Source organism: Schistocerca nitens, chromosome 9 (genome assembly GCF_023898315.1).
Source record: "Schistocerca nitens isolate TAMUIC-IGC-003100 chromosome 9, iqSchNite1.1, whole genome shotgun sequence".
Taxonomy (NCBI): Eukaryota; Metazoa; Arthropoda; class Insecta; order Orthoptera; family Acrididae; genus Schistocerca; species Schistocerca nitens.
Window position 1 is genome coordinate 494,499,764 of NC_064622.1, and position 18,135 is coordinate 494,517,898.

At 40.4% G+C, this 18,135-nt stretch overlaps 1 protein-coding gene across 1 annotated transcript in view; it reads right to left on the reverse strand.

Moving 5' to 3' along the window:
• Window positions 1–18,135, reverse strand: part of LOC126203023 (scavenger receptor class B member 1-like) — a 196,331-nt gene that overhangs the window by 15,386 nt on the left and 162,810 nt on the right. The window contains exons 5-7 of the mRNA XM_049937262.1: window positions 11,568–11,768; window positions 8,218–8,445; window positions 644–806 (exon numbers count right to left, since the gene is read on the reverse strand). Coding sequence (XP_049793219.1) covers window positions 644–806; window positions 8,218–8,445; window positions 11,568–11,768 — 592 coding nt within the window. The remainder of the gene's footprint in view (window positions 1–643; window positions 807–8,217; window positions 8,446–11,567; window positions 11,769–18,135) is intronic.

Here is an 18,135-nt window from a genome sequence, read left to right on the forward strand (position 1 = left end):
CCGTCTTGTCTCACAGTGGAATAAATGTATCAACAGCTGTGGCAGCTGCCTTTGAAATAATAATAATTTTGCTAACTTTTTTCCATCTGTCTCATTTTCATTTGACTGCCTCTTATACGAAGGCCTGAAGACTACAGCAGCCATGAACTGATGTTAGTTAGGAAACTGTTGTAATGCTAAGTGATGTTAATCAGAATGTAGTTTTATAGTCAAATAAATAATCAGCTACATTGAAGACTTTTTTAACTGTGCTGCATTACATATAAAGAGAGAGAGTACTGCCAAACACAGATACAAAAAAATAAAGGCAAAATGTCACCCCTCCCCCCCCCCCCCTCACACACACACACACACACACACACACACACACACACACACACACACACACACACAGAAGAATTAACTTTTGGTACCTTCACCCAGCAAGAGATACTAAAATATTTCAGTGAAGGAAAGACACAACTGTTTTACCAAGAACTGCATTTATGTTAACTTATTCTTCCATTGCTTTTTACTAGAACAACACAATTATAAATGAAATTTTTCATTTATGACTATATTTATTTAAACAATTTACTTGCAATGTAATGTTCCTAAGATCAAGTGAAAACAGGGTGGTTTGAGTACAAGTTATAGAACTTACCATAATAGCAGTCTGTTACATCAATTAAGCCCTCCTGGAGACAGTGCCCATTTCGACAAAAGCATTTGTTTCGTGGGTCTGTGCGACCATTATCCAAAACTCCATCTACGAACTTGTAGCTATAAGCATACAAACCATTCTTTACTGTACTTCCTGTACGGACCTGTAAAAGATTCAACATGTGAAATGATCTGCAATGTAGGAAATATATATTTCACTTAAAACAAATCTATAAAACAGACCTACTGTGGTCAATGACTTCACTTGTGGCTCACAAGGTCTACATATGTGATGGTGATTATGTGTTCAAGGGCTCTTAACATCTTGATCATCAGTCCCTAATTGCCCTGGAAATTCACATAAAATGATGTGAACTGAGAAAAGAACAACTGTCATTGCCAACGTGGTTGAAAATTCATGTGGTAGTGGCATAAGTCAGATGGTTAAATAGGAGGTACAACTCAGGGAGCTAAAAGCTATATCCAGTTGAGGAAAAATACTCCAAGAAGGGTCATCACAGTCAGTACTACTAAACTCAAGACTGTGTGGAGTAGAGAGTCAGTTAGCTTAAACTGTTAGTTAAATGAAATTTCTATTAGATGAAACAAATTAAAAATGCATAACAGTGCAGAGGTAGAAAGTAGCTGGAGACCAGTTGTGGCACACACTGTAGCTTTCTCCGCACCCTTTCCTGAGACAGAATGTTAACATACATAAAATTTTACTACAAAATCCACTTGATTTTGTAAGCTGCTGTCCTGTCCAGAGTAGGGAGATAGACTGGTTGATGTTTCATCGCTGATTAGTGTGTAGTGTACAGGTTATGAGAATGTGGGCTATCATGAGATGAACACAACAGCTGCATGAAGGGAAATCCTCTTGATGCAAAACATCCTCATGAGTAAGTCTGCAGTGGCTGATACACAGTCGGCACAGTGTGATGGCATCTTTCTGTGAGGCCTGGAGAGAAGTATGTCACACCTTGGTGGTCTCCTGGGATGCTCTCAACTTGTTGAGGGTTACAGTAGCCTGCCATTCCATACGCTAAGTTTTTAAAATTTTATGTCGTAGTTGCAGCCATAGATCTGTGCGTGGTACTCCGAGTTCAAGTTCATCGTAACCTCTGTGTTTCCCACATGTCATACATGACAGACAGAATGGATATAGATATGACCTAATGGAAACACCTTGCTTGAAAGAAGAAATCAAGGAAACAAACTGAATGTATCAGAGAAGTACTAAATCTTATCCAGGTGTGCCATTCATTATTCTAGACTTCTCTGATAGAAAGAACAGCGTTGACTTCATCTCAATAATGCAAGAAAAGCTCAGATTAGTTCCCAGTTAATGGAACACACAAATAACCTTCACAGGAAGCATAAGCAATCTGGTATCCTGGCTCGATTTGAAATTGAATACACTGATGACAGGTAAGGATCGTTTAAATGGGATAAACACTAATACATGAGAAGGTAAAATAAATGCAATTGATGAAGTGGTTTGCATTGAAAAGGCGTCACTCGTTCCTGCAGTACCACCAATGAGCCCCAACATCACTAAAATTGCAGTCACAGCCACTACAGCAGCCAAGATGAAGGATAATGCTACCACCCAGATGTTATCCATAAATAATTTTTGTGGATATACATACCACAGTCAAAACCACCAGATAGGGACTGTCACTCACACAGTAAAATATTTCATCTTTAAAAGTGTAAAATTTTCAGTATAGATGCACTATTGGGTGCTGCAGAAAAGTGACAGTGGTGTGTTTTAATGAACAATGGTCTCAAAAATAGGAAATGCTTCTGTGTAACATACAGAACTGTTCACTAGCAACAAGTTTTTGTAGGTCAGACTATAATATATGTATATACCTGGGCATGCATATGTGTGTGTGAAAATAAATAAATAAATAAATAAACAATAGAAAATCCAAGATTCTCTTATTGTCAGATGGGATATCAAGTGAAATTTGTGACTGGATTGTGGACTTTTTGGTAGGGAGGACACAGCATGTTATCTTGGATGGCGAGTCATCGTCATATGTAGAAGTAACTTTGGGTGTACCTCAATGAAGTGTGTTGGGACCCTTGCTGTTCATGTTGTGTATTTATGACCTTAGAGACAATATTAGTAGTAACCTCACCCTTTTTGTAGATGATGCAATTATTTATAATGAATTACAATCTGAAAGAAGCTGCATAAATATTCAGTCAGATCTTGATAAGATTTCATTGTGGTGCAAAAATCGGCAACTTTCTCTAAATGTTCAGATGTGTAAAATTTTGCACTTCACAAAACAAAAAAATGTCATATCCTATGACTATAACATAAATAAGTAACTGTTGCAATTGGCCAACTTATACAAATACCTGGGTGTAACACTTTGTAGTGATATGAAATGGAATGATCACATAGGTTCAGTCATGGGTAAAGCAGGTGGTAGACTTCAGTTTGTTGGTAGAATACTGGGGAAGTGCAATCAGTCTACAAAAGAGATTGCTTACAAATCACTCATGTGTCCCATCCTAGAATATTGCTCAAGTTTGTGTGACACCTATGAGATAGGACTAACAGGGGATATTGAACACATACAGAGAAGGGCATCACAGATAGTCACAGGCTTGTTTAATAAAGAGTGTGACAAAGATACTGAAGGAACTGAACTGACACTCTTTGAGACACATGTAAACTATTCGTAGAAAGTCTATTAACAAAGTTTCAAGAACTGACTTTAAATAAATACACTATTTTGTGTGTATGTTTGTGTGTCTATCGACATGCCAGCACTTTCATTTGGAGATTGAGGCCTGGTGGGTAACGGGAAGAGAGGATATATTGAAGAGCAAGTTCCCATCTCCAGAGTTTGGATAGGTTGGTGTTGGTGGGAAGTATCCAGATAACCCGGACGGTGTAACACTGTGCCAAGATGTGCTGGCTGTGCACCAAGGCATGTTTAGCCACAGGGTGATCCTCATTACCAACAAACACTGTCTGCCTGTGTCCATTCATGCGAATCGACAGTTTGTTGCTGGTCATTCCCACATAGAATGCATCACAGTGTAGGCAGGTCAGTTGGTAAATCACGTGGGTGCTTTCACATGTGGCTCTGCCTTTGATCGTGTACACCTTCCGGGTTACAGGACTGGAGTAGGTGGTGGTGGGAGGGTGCATGGGACAGGTTTTACACCGGGGGCGGTTACAAGGATAGGAGCCAGAGGGTAGGGAAGGTGGTTTGGGGATTTCATAGGGATGAACTAACAGGTTACGAAGGTTAGGTGGACGGCGGAAAGACACTCTTGGTGGAGTGGGGAGGATTTCATGAAGGATGGATCTCATTTCAGGGCAGGATTTGAGGAAGTCGTATCCCTGCTGGAGAGCCACATTCAGAGTCTGGTCCAGTCCCGGAAAGTATCCTGTCACAAGTGGGGCACTTTTGTGGTTCTTCTGTGGGGGATTCTGGGTTCGAGGGGATGAGGAAGTGGCTCTGATTATTTGCTTCTGTACCAGGTCGGGAGGGTAGTTGCGAGATGAGAAAGCTGTTGTCAGGTTGTGAGTGTAATGGTTCAGGGATTCCGGACTGGAGCAGATTCGTTTGCCACGAAGACCTAGGCTGTAGGGAAGGGACCGTTTGATGTGGAATGGGTGGCAGCTGTCATAATGGAGGTACTGTTGCTTGTTGGTGGGTTTGATGTGGACGGACGTGTGAAGCTGGCCATTGGACAAGTGGAGGTCAACATCAAGGAAAGTGGCATGGGATTTGGAGTAGGACCAGGTGAATCCGATGGAACCAAAGGAGTTGAGGTTGGAGAGGAAATTCTGGAGTTCTTCTTCACTGTGAGTCCAGATCATGAAGATGTCATCAATAAATCTGTACCAAACTTTGGGTTGGCAGGCCTGGGTAACCAAGAAGGCTTCCTCTAAGCGACCCATGAATAGGTTGGTGTACGAGGGGGCCATCCTGGTACCCATGGCTGTTCCCTTTAATTGTTGGTATGTCTGGCCTTCAAAAGTGAAGAAGTTGTGGGTCAGGATGAAGCTGGCTAAGGCGATGAGGAAAGACGTTTTAGGTAGGGTGGCAGGTGATCGGCGTGAAAGGAAATGCTCCATCGCAGCGAGGCCCTGGACGTGCGGAATATTTGTGTATAAGGAAGTGGCATCAATGGTTACAAGGATGGTTTCCGGGGGTAACAGATTGGGTAAGGATTCCAGGCGTTCGAGAAAGTGGTTGGTGTCTTTGATGAAGGATGGGAGACTGCATGTAATGGGTTGAAGGTGTTGATCTACGTAGGCAGAGATACGTTCTGTGGGGGCTTGGTAACCAGCTAAAATGGGGCGGCCGGGATGATTGGGTTTGTGGATTTTAGGAAGAAGGTAGAAGGTAGGGGTGCGGGGTGTCGGTGGGGTCAGGAGGTTGATGGAGTCAGGTGAAAGGTTTTGCAGGGGGCCTAAGGTTCTGAGGATTCCTTGAAGCTCCGCCTGGACATCGGGAATGGGGTTACCTTGGCAAACTTTGTATGTGGTGTTGTCTGAAAGCTGATGCAGTCCCTCAGCCACATACTCCCGACGATCAAGTACCACGGTCGTGGAACCCTTGTCCGCCGGAAGAATGACGATGGATCGGTCAGCCTTCAGATAACGGATAGCCTGGGCTTCAGCAGTGGTGATGTTGGGAGTAGGATTAAGGTTTTTTAAGAAGGATTGAGATGCAAGGCTGGAAGTTAGAAATTCCTGGAAGGTTTGGAGAGGGTGATTTTGAGGAAGAGGAGGTGGGTCCCGCTGCGACGGAGGACGGAACTGTTCCAGGCAGGGTTCAATTTGTATGGTGTCTTGGGGAGTTGGATCATTAGGAGTAGGATTAGGATCATTTTTCTTCGTGGCAAAGTGATATTTCCAGCAGAGAGTACGAGTGTAGGACAGTAAATCTTTGACGAGGGCTGTTTGGTTGAATCTGGGAGTGGGGCTGAAGGTGAGGCCTTTGGATAGGACAGAGGTTTCGGATTGGGAGAGAGGTTTGGAGGATAGGTTAACTACTGAATTAGGGTGTTGTGGTTCCAGATTGTGTTGATTGGAATATATAAGCTTTTATTTGGTTAATCACATGATTCTTCTTGAAGACATAAAATTCTGTGAGTGCAAGACACTGCTTTCAATCTGATAAAATCATACTTAATGAACACTATCAGAAGTAGAAATATTACATGAGGAGGGTAATAAATATTACTCAAAGATGGGGAACATTCTAAACAGTGTGCTCCAGGGAAATGTTAGAGGGCAACTACTTTCCTTAGAATATATTAGGAATGTTCCTGATGAAATACAACAAAAATCCATCATATTTTCAGATGATACCTATGTTTTTATTGAGGGGATGGATCTGGAAGAGCTACACATGGAGCTAAAAGAGTTTTACTTAGGCAAGATAACTGCTTTAGAAATTGAAAACTGATGCTAAATTACACAAATTCAGATAAGAGCAGCAAGGGTAGTGTAGAAACATAATTATGATGAAAGAAATGTCTCACATCTAGCTGCATCGGAGCACTGAGTGAACTCAATGGTGCAGATGAAAATTTGTGACAGGCAGAGAGTCGAATGTGCATTTCCCGCTTTATGCAAGTAATTGCCTCAGCCACTTCAGCTGTCCCAGTTCATCCCCTGCCTGACTCATATCTTCATATGCTGCCAGTTAGAGAGAAATGCCCCCTGTCAATTAACCCACATGCTTGCTGCCTATCTATATTCCCACAAGGATTCAGGTATTGTTGTGCATCCCCACTGAAATATCATAATTCTGTGTGAAATATATAAATGTTATACAGGGATGGTGTCTATGTTCTTTGACTTGTATGTTCAAAAGAACAGAAATCATCCATATATAAAACTTAATTATTTATATAGACAGTTCATTCATCCCAGGAATTGAGAATTTCAATGATTTTTGCTTGTTATCAATATCTATACTGCAAAATATCGAACTGTGTGACATAAATGGCTATATCTTTTGACTGTATTGACATAGAAACTTAAATATTTTACATTACCATGGAAACATAGACTATAGGATGTGGCATAAAATCCTACCCATTTCTGAGAAAAAGTGTTTTTACAGTAGGACAGACAGACAGACAACAGACAACAAAGTGATCCTATAATGGGTTTTGTTTTTACCAATTCTGTAGGGAACCTTAAAAAAGCAGCATCATAAGCCTTAAAAGCAGCTAACCAACACAGAAGAAGCCAGAGCTAAAAATCAACAAACTTGAGCAAGTATCTTTGTAACATTTTTGGGTCACCACCTTTATGATAAATTAACATAGACAGAGCAAATCAAAAGTGCAAGTAGTAAATTAAATTCAGTCTGCTATGCATTATGGAAGTCAGCTGACATAGTTGGTATTGAACTCCTTAAAACATTTTACTGTATACACTTTGAATCCATTTCATTATAAGGAACAGAACTGTGGAGGAGCTCAGTAAATATAAAGAATATCCAGGTCTTCATTTAATGATACAACATGTATCAATTGCAATACATCAAATGGCTGAATAAATAAATAAATAATATATTCTTCATATCTCTCCATTGCATCGTAGACTTGAGCCACAATTCCTCTGCATGCTCCTATCCAGAGCTGAATGCTTAAATCTCTTTACTGAGATACAATACTACTTCAGTTTATCTAGTTTACTGAAATCTTTCTACATGCTTTCACTGCCCTTTGCAATTTGGTTATCATTTTTGCTGCAACTATCTCATGGGCAAAGATACCAGTTCCAATATGAACATCCTCAAAGAGGTCAAGTCTGTTCATTGACATTAACTCCAACACATTTCCATGATGAGTGGGTTTCTGTACTATCTGTTCTAGTCAGTTTTCAGAGAAGGCATTTAATGTTATTTTGCAGGGTGTCTTGTCTTACCTACCACTTGCAAAACGAATTTATTGGAGGAAAAAATTATTATTCTGAAAAAGAAAAATTGGTCAAATGTTTTACTTTTATACAAAATATTTCACAAAACCTTTGAATGACATTTTTCAATTTTTTTATTTTCAAGTTTTGTTAAGAAAGCCTGGATTTATTGAAACCTCATTCAGGAATATGTGGGATATGATACCTCATTGGACTAAAACTGAGGTGGTTACTAGGCAGATGAGGGTGTCAGAACTTTAAAGATTTTCTCGTGATTGATGGGAATAAATTTTTCGTATTACAACAATTTTTTCTCCTAATATTATAATGGAGGGAGCTATAGACTCTTACTGAGAGAAAGATATTAGAAATAATAAGTAGATTATTGAAAGTTATTAGCAACAATCAGGGCTGAAGGACAGGGGTTTAGTAAAACACATGAAACTATTTTATTTTTCAAAACACTGACACCTTGAAAAGAGTTAAACATAAAGAAGGGAAAATAATGGTACATTTTCAGCAAATTTCAAATGTCTGCTCCATCACTTAATAAGGTGTTCTTTTTTACTCTGATTCAGTGAAAAACACAATTTTAGCTACTTATTTAGCAGTAACCAGAAAACAAATAAAATCATAAATACAGAGTTATGACTCACCATGGGCATTGCACGACACACTGACTTGCGATACATGAGCAATGTGTCATTGGGATTGATGAGTGATGGAAATTTGGAAGCATCACTGGCACCCACAACACTGCTGCAGTGATCTCCATGCCAATGTGGCAGGTGCTGCGAGCCACGGTACGTGTCAATTAAGCCTGCCTTCCCCAGATGTTTTGACCCTGTGAAGATTGTTGCTGTGTCACCTGAGAAGTCGTACATCTGTAAACAGAGTGGTATGTTACACCAGAACTCTCTTCTCAGGCAGCATTTTCACTATTCATTCATTCACACATTCTGTTCTGTAACTGTCATAACATAGAGCCTTCAAGGATTTGAAATTTTGTTTCTCTAAACTATACTAACTACAAATTTTGGCTACAGTTAATCTACTCATGCTGATGATAATGAGTCATACTTCTAGACTACTCTGTGCATGATTATATATGTTTATTAGGACACAAAAAAGCTACTTCAAAAAAGGCCATATTACTCCTCTTAAAACACTACAGTGACACAAGCATTTATGTCACTTTCCACAGAACACTCTCAGCTGCCTACATATTGGCAAACTCAAGAATTCTTTAATACAAACAGTAGCATTATATATATAAAACAAGTCCAAATATTCTTATAAATTGTAGTAGCAGTGATTAATAGTGTTGGTGTGACTCAGACAGCCTCTGCTGTGTCAGCTTCCCCTTCCTGTGGTGCAGCCTATTACCACAAATGCGGCTCTGACAGCTGAGTACACAAAGGGAATTATAGGAAATAACATTCCCTCCCCATGTGTAGCACCTTGATTGGGAGCAACTGCACAGGCTCAAAGGTGGCAGCCCACCATGGCAATCAGCTGTTGTAGGCTAGTAACCTGTAAATGCTTGAAATCAATATGTCTATATCTTGTGCAGTTGAAAATTGTATGTGGAAAGAACACTTGTCAGTAGACCTCCATATCAACTCTTAATTTCTGTATTTTTCTCATTGTGATCATTTTATGAGACATATATGAGAGGAAATAGTATGTTGCCCAGCTCTTCCCAGAATGTAATGTCTTGGAATTTCATAGTTATCCTCTACCTGATGCACAATGCTTCTCTTTTAGCATCCTCCATTGGAGTTTGTTGCACATTTCTGTAACACTCTCACACCGAATATGTGATCTTGTGATGAAATGCATCACTCTTTGTTGGGTCTTCTCTAACTCTTCTATTAATCCTACCTGGTATGGATCATACCAGTATGTTGAGCAATATTCAAGAATCAGTCTAACATTTGTTTAGCTAGCCACTTTATCCTGCACAAGTTACATTTCCTTAAAATTTTTCCTATGAGTATCAGTGTGGCATCTGCTTTTTCATCAATTTGTTTTATGTAGGCATTTCACTTGAGGTTGATTTGGATGTTTACTCTTAGATACTTTTGGTAGAGACTGTTTCCAACAGTCTTTTCATCACTGGTGTAGTTTTACAGCAGTGGATTTATTCTCCTACATATGTTACATTTATTCAATGTATGAATACATGATCTTTCACCATTTTAGTCACTAGAGAAACCTTTGCAGACACCAAACTGAGCTGTAGCTACAACTTTAGTTTCAGAGAAGTGGTTTACTACTCTATTGTAAGTTAACTTATCAAACTTTTGAGGAACTGGAATCCGTTTACATAATCACCCACTTGAACTTGAAGGTGCATACACAAAGAAAGCAAGTTAATCTGCATAGGAGAGGCCATTGTGAGGCAGCTTGAACTGCTGTAAGAAATATGTCTGTGTTATCTAATGGAGCAGCACAGAGTGGTAGCTCGATGTCGGCACAGGCAGCAGCAGAAACACACCAGCCTATGAGCCAGAATGTACGACACATTGTTTGCCAGCATCTTGATATAATGGGTCATATTTAGTGCATTTACTTCCACTCAGGCATGCTAATGATAATGAAATATTTGTAACATCCCTTGAATTTCATAAACAGTTTGAGATGTGAAAACAAGTTTTTGGTAAATGGCAGCACACAAATAGGATATTATTTTTGCATGTGGTTTAAATGCAGAACTTTCTTATCTACTTCAATATGCGAGTATTTACAGACTTTTTGAACAGAATAATATCATTTTTTAAGTATCAACAATAACTGGCGAAATGAAAATTAGTGTGGCTTTGCAACAGCTTAAGTGAAGAAATTACATGCTTACTTTTATACTGAGAATGTGCTTTTCTCATAAGCTGTTGACCTGACATGTTTTCAGTTCCTCATTTAATAAACCACTGTTTCATGTTTCTGTCACAATTTCAGCTGCATTAGCATGTTAGTAAGGTGACAATTTCCAGCACATGACTTGGGCTGCTTTTGCACCAAATTCAACAACAATCTTAAGAATATGAGATACCTGACATGCAGTAAGGAAATACTTCTGCAGTTGTGCAATATGTTTGTCACCTATATATTATAGTACACTACCAGATTGAGTGCTTCTTCCTAGCCATTCCAAGCAGAAGTCTGTTGTTTTGTATATATTACCCCCTGTCACCAGACCACCTCTTGTAAGTTTTTCAGTGCAGATGATATCATTAGCTATAGGCTTACTGATCTTTGATTTCATTCTGGTGGCTTTTTGACCTCAACTGTTCTCCCTGCAGTAATTCAGAGTTAAAATTTCTGTGGAAGTTTCTATGTTCAGCAATTTTTGAGAAACTCTGACTCTGCTTTCTTACTTTCAGGTTGCTATCATGCCTTTCACAAAGGGTTTCTCTCTTTATGGTCACTTGTGATAATCTTCATCACCTGTAGCTTTTTTCCCTAGTGACTCTTCCACTTCTTCCAGATTTTCATTCTGCTTTTTCCCAATGCACTTATTATTATTTTAGGAATTGTTATTCTTGCTGTATTATATATTTCCAGGTACTCATCATTCTTCCCTGTCTATAGCCTGATATTATCAGCCTAATATCTCAGATATTATAAAACAATGTCAAACAAACCAAAACTTAAACACAAGAAAATTTGAAAATAAATTAGAAAAAGGTGTCTTGTTGAACACTTTTGCTTCAATGATGTGTGAACTATTCTGAGGGGAAACAGAAATCTTTAGCATATGCACCTTTGAACCCAAACACGAACCTGAAAACATATGTATCTGTAATCTGCTTTTGGTGTTAAGCATTTCAGCCAGGCCTCAAGTAAATTCTCACTAAACTCTCTCTCTCTATCTCTGCTTTTAGTGTTAAGCATATCAGAAAGGCCTCAAGTAAACTCTCTCTCTCTCTCTCTCTCTCTCTCTCTCTCTCTCTCTCTCTGTGTGTGTGTGTGTGTGTGTGTGTGTGTGTGTGTGTGTGTAACTTACCCGGTCGACAAGGCCAACTTTTTCAAAGTAGATCCAAGAAGGCATCAATGTATTGCCAAGCGTAGTCAGTGTGCTCTCGTAGCCAAACATGAACTCACGTGCTGTCATCCGCACCAGAGGCTGTGAGTTGGTGTTTCCAATCACGATATTCAGCCCCATTTTCATGAAGAATGAAGAGTCCTTCATGACGTGTGTAATACTCTGTGTGAAAGAAGGCAGTGTAGTGAGAGGCATATCATTCTGACAGGCTGAATACAGCTACTAAGGTACACTCATTAACATGTGAGGATAATTTGCCTTTTAAATTTTGCACAGATTTGTTGGGCAGCTGATTGCAACTTATGGAACAGTACTTTGGAAAATGAGGCACACTGTTACATTTAGTAAGAGATACTGAGAAATAGGTTGAAAGTTTAGTATGCATAGTGTAACAATCAATCACATTATGACAGTAGAAATCCAGGAATATAGCTTTAAATAATCAGGGATGTCGTTATACAGCAGTAGTATTATTAACAATTATAATAATTTATTATGTAATCCAATTAGCATTAACTATTTAGACACATCCAATTATTATTAGTTTAATATTGAATGATAACTTACTATTTGTAAAGCCTTGTAGAATTTTCTTTCACAGTTTTATTAGGAGTAGCTAAAATATTTATGATTCTAGTGGACAATGTAAACAGCAGATACAAGGTATGCTCAAATTACACCAACAAACTATTAACCTCAGGGTCTTCTTGGAGAATCTGTCACTTAAAATTAACAAAATGACAATAAAAAACTTTCTAGTGACTACTTGTAATCTAATACACACTACAATAACTAAAAAATTATCCACACTTCAGTTAATTGATATAAAAAACAAGCAAGGGTCAAAGTATATTTTTCTCATTGGAAACAGCATGCCCACATGCAGGCAGTCATTTTTACAAACAATTACTCAGGCAGTGAGCTGTAGGTATTGCTATCATCAGTGCAGACAATAGAGGGGAAATGAGGGAAATATTAATCGACAATCATTGCTACAAAAGACAGGAGCAGTCAACAGTTTTCAATATAAATTCAATGTGAGGTAACACAGCAAGTTATTTGTACTGACTTGCACAATACAACTTGCATGCAGAGGAAAAATAGGGCAAGAAATATGATGCATGTTACATGAAGATGTGATTCAACATGCAGTTTCTGTATATGAAAATCCACTGAGAGTCATTGAGAAGGAGGACAGATCTATATGTCCTGTGTTGGATTCCAGACAGACCAACACAATCATGCTGCCATAGATGGACAAGCCAGAGAAACTAGAAAAACTATTTCAGAGATTTTATATGGTGAAAGTGTTCTTGTTGATTGATCTCAGATTAAGCTTCTAGCAGATAGGAGTACATCCATTTTGCCACAAATACACAGCTTTACTATCAATTCTGATGACTCCCCTTCAGCCAAAACAAATCTTTGGTTATGTTTATTCATGGGCTTAATGGTATCCTGGATAAATGAGTGAAGGAGGACATTACCTGTCATATGGATGACCTGTTAATTGCAAAAGAAACTTGGAAGGATCAAACAGAACCCTAAAGGTATTGCTCAGTGCTCTGAGGAACCACAGAATAACCATAAATTTAGAGAAATCTTATTTTGGAACATGAAAATAATTTCACCAAATTCAGAAAAGTTAGTAGAGACAATCACACAGTTCACAACACCTTCCATCAGAAAGGATTTAAGAAAATTTCTTAGAGTCATCAGTTTTTATAAAAAGCTCATCAAAATGGACATGTTAGCTCTGAGACTCTGTGGATTAATGGGAAAAAAAGACTCCAGGGGTGTGGTATGCAAATAAAGAAACATACATTGGTAATGGCACCAATACTGTCATCCTGATTTATCAGATGTCCGCCCCTGGTAGCTGATTGGTCAGCGCAATGGAATGTCATACCTAATGCCCTGGGTTCAATTCCTGGCTGGGTCAGAGATTTTCTCCACTCGGTTGGGCTGACTGCAGACACACAAAAATCGCTTCGTGCAAGAAGAAATCTCTGACAATGTACTTTTTTTTCGCACAATGAAGAGAATCGAAGCGTTTGAGCTGCAGTACTATAGAAGTATGCGGAAAATTGGCTGGACTGATAAGACAAGAAATGAGGAGGTTCTGCAGAGAATCGGGGAGGAAAGGAACATGTGGAAAGCATTGGCAAGAAGAAGTGACGGGATGATACGATACGCGTTGTCATCACGGAATAACCTGTATAGTACTAACAGGGGCTGCAGAGGATGAAAACTGTAGGGGAAGACAGAGATCTGAATACATCCAGTGAGTAATTGAGGACGTAGGGCGTGGAACTGCTACTCTGACATGGAGACCACATTGCAGTACCATTTTCGTAATTTTTTATATTCATGGTACAGAAGTACAGAACTCAGCTATCGATTCAATAAAACATGTAGATGCAACTCTCATAAAGTCTCGGGAAAATCGAATCTGAAGTTTTCCGAGTGTCTTACGACTCTAAAGTAAAGTCGTTTTCTCAAAGGCCGTTTGGCTCTGTGGTAGAGTCCTCGCCTGCCAAGTGGGTGGTCGGTGTTCGATTCCAGGATGATGTGAAATTTCAAACGAATGTTGATGTTCCACTAGCATTTACAAGGAAGCATAAAATATAGTAAAAAAAAGGAAAAAAAGCGCTAGAGCTCGAGACTGGTAATAGCTGGATTGCTGATTTGAGTCTCGTTTCGGTCATTATTTTCTCTGTTCCTTTCCGTTTAGTTTGAATACCAATACATTTAAATATAAAATTCATCGAATATACATTGATCAGCCAGAACATTATGACCACCGACCTACTATAGATATAAACCCGTCCAGCCGATAGTAGCGTGGCCTAGTGAGGAATGACCACTCCATGTGTACAACGGGGAAGCGGCGCAATCTGAATTTGACCGAGGCCAGATTGTGATGCGACCACTACGTTCGCAGGTTCGAATCCTGCCTCGGCCATGGATGTGTGTGATGTCCTTAGGTTAGTTAGGTTTAAGTAGTTCTAAGTTCTAGGGGACTGATGACCTCAGAAGTTAAGTCCCATAGTACTCAGAGCCATTTTTGAACCAGTTGTGATGGCCCAGAGGCTCGGCGCGAGCATTTAGGGAACAGCACGAGATGTCAGGTGTTCGAGAAGTGCTATGGCGAGTGTCTTCAACAGGTTGCGAAACGAAGGTAAAACTATATCCAGACGTCGTGATGTTGCATGCGACACCTGATTACAGATGTCGGAGGTGTAGGCTCGGCAGACTGGTAAAACAGGACAGGCGGTGAGCTGTGACGGAACTAACATCAGACTTTAATGCTGGGCAGAGTACAAGCGTGTCTCAGCACACAGTGCACCGAACACCCCTAATGATTGGCCTCTGCAGCCGATGACCTATGCATGTGTCAGTGTCAACACCACGACATCGGCAACTACGACTGACCATCGGCGCTAGACGTCGGCGCAGTGACAGAGTGTTGCATAGCGTGATGAACCCCGATACCTTCATCATCGTGCCGATGAGAGGGCACGAATCCGTCGTCTTCCAGAGTAACAGGTCCTTGAAACCTGTAGTGTGGGACGGAGAAAAGCTGGTGAAAGCTCCATTATGCTCTCGGGAGCATTCACGTGGGCTATGGGATCAATGGATCTCGTGCAAGGCACCGTGCCGGCCAAGGAGAATCGTACCAAAAAATGTTCAAATGTGTGTGAAATCTTATGGGACTTAACTGCTAAGGTCATCAGTCCCTAAGCTTACACTAAACTAAATTATCCTAAGGACAAACACACACACACCCATGCCCGAGCGAGAACTCGAACCTCCGCCGGGACCAGCCGCACAGTCCATGACTGTAGCGCCTCAGACCGCTCGGCTAATCCCGCACGGCGAGTATCGTACATTCGCTGCAGGCTACGTATACCTCTCTATGACGATCATGCTTCCCGATAGCAGTGGCATTTTTCAACAAGATAATGCGCCATGTGACAAGGCTAGGAGTATGATGGAGTGGTTCGAGGAACACAGTGGCGAATTCCAATTGATGTGATGGCTCCCTAATCGCCATATCGGAAGCCGATCAAACACATCTGGGATGTGTACCATGTGTACCATGAATATAAAAAATTACGAAAATGGTACTGCAATGTGGTCTCCATGTCAGAGTAGCAGTTCCCCAGAATTTACAGGAATTAAGTGACTTGTAGATGAAGATGAAATGGGAGATACGATACTGCGTGAAGAGTTTGACAGAGCACTGAAAAACCTGAGTCGAAACAAGGCCCCGGGAGTAAACAACACTCCATTAGAACTACTGTCGGCCTTGGGAGAGCCAATCCTGAAAAAACTCTACCATCTGGTGAGCAAGGTGTATGAGACAGGCGAAATACCGTCAGACTTCAAGAAGAATATAATAATTCCAATCCCAAAGAAAGCAGGTGTTGACAGATGCGAAAATTACCGAACTATCAGTTTACTAAGTCACGGCTGCAAAATACTAACACGAATTCTTTACAGACGAATGGAAAAACTGGTAGAAGCTGACCTCGGGGAAGATCAGTTTGGATTCCGTAGAAATACTGGAACACGTGAGGCAATACTGACCTTACGACTTATCCTAGAAGAAAGATTAAGGAAAGGCAAACCTACGTTTCTGGCATTTGTAGACTTACAGAAAGCTTTTGACAATGTTGACTTGAATACTCGCTTTCAAATTCTAAAGATGGCAGCGGTAAAATACAAGGAGAGAAAGGCTATTTACAATTTCTACAGAACGCAGCATGTCATTCTCAATGGAGAGAAGTCTTCCAAAGTAAGAGTGATTTCAGGTGTGCCGCAGGGGAGTGTCATAGGACCGTTGCTATTCACAATATACATTAATGACCTTGTGGATGACATCGGAAGTTCACTGAGGATTTTTGCAGATGATGCTGTGGAGTATCGAGAGGTTGTAACAATGGAAAATTGTACTGAAATGCAGGAGGATCTGCAGCGAATTGACGCATGGTGCAGGGAATGGCAATTGAATCTCAATGTAGACAAGTGTAATGTGCTGCGAATACATAGAAAGATAGATCCCTTATCATTTAGCTACAAAATAGCAGATCAGCAACTGGAAGCAGTTAATTCCATAAATTATCTGGGAGTACGCATTAGGAGTGATTTAAAATGAAATGATCATATAAAGTTGATCGTCGGTAAAGCAGATGCCAGACCGAGATTCATTGGAAGAATCCTAAGGAAATGCAATCCGAAAACAAAGGAAGTAGGTTACAGTACGCTTGTTCGCCCACTGCTTGAATACTGGTCAGCAGTGTGGGATCCGTACCAGATAGGGTTGATAGAAGAGACAGAGAAGATCCAAGGGAGAGCAGCGCGCTTCGTTACAGGATCATTTAGTAATTTCGAAAGCGTTACGGAGATGATAGATAAACTCCAGTGGAAGAGACTGCAGGAGAGACGCTCAGTAGCTCGGTACGGGCTTTTGTTAAAGTTTCGAGAACATAGCTTCACCGAAGAGTCATGCAGTATATTGCTCCCCCCTACGTATATCTCGCGAAGAGACCATGAGGATTAAATCAGAGAGATTAGAGCCCACACAGAAGCATACCGACAATCCTTCTTTCCACGAACAATACGAGACTGGAATAGAAGGGAGAACCGATAGAGGTACTCAGGGTACCTTCCGCCACACACCGTCAGGTGGCTTGCGGAGTATGGATGTAGATGTAGATGTAGAACGAGATGGCAGTTATAAGAGTCGACGGGCATGAAAGGTAAGCAGTGGTTGGGAAGGGAGTGAGCCAGGGTTGTAGCCTCTCCCCGATGTTATTCAAATGGTTCAAATGGCTCTGAGCACTATGGGACTTAACATCTATGGTCATCTGTCCCCTAGAACTTAGAACTACTTAAACCTAACTAACCGAAGGGCAGCACACAACACCCAGCCATCACGAGGCAGAGAAAATCCCTGACCCCGCCGGGAATCGAACCCGGGAACCCGGGCGTGGGAAGCGAGGACGCTACCGCACGACCGCGAGATGCGGGCCCCGATGTTATTCAATCTGTATATTGAGCAAGCAGTAAAGGAAACAAACGAAAAATTTGGAGTAGGTATTAAAATCCATGGAGAAGAAATAAATACTTTGAGGTTCGCCGATGACATTGTAATTCTGTCAGAGACAGAAAAAAGGACTTGGAAAAGCAGTTGAACGGAATAAACAGTGTCTTGAAAGGAGGATGTAAGATGAACATCAACAAAAGCAAAACGAGGATAATGGAATGTAGTCGAATTAAGTCAGGTGATGCTGAGGGAATTAGATTAGGAAATGAGACACTTAAAGTAGTAAAGGAGTTTGCTATTTGGGGAGCAAAATAACTGATGACGGTCTAAGTAGAGAGGATATAAAATGTAGACTGGCAATGGCAAGGAAAGCGTTTCTGAAGAAGAGAAATTTGTTATCATCGAGTATAGATTTAAGTGTCTGGAAGTCGTTTCTGAAAGTATTTGTATGGAATGTAGCCATGTATGGATATGAAG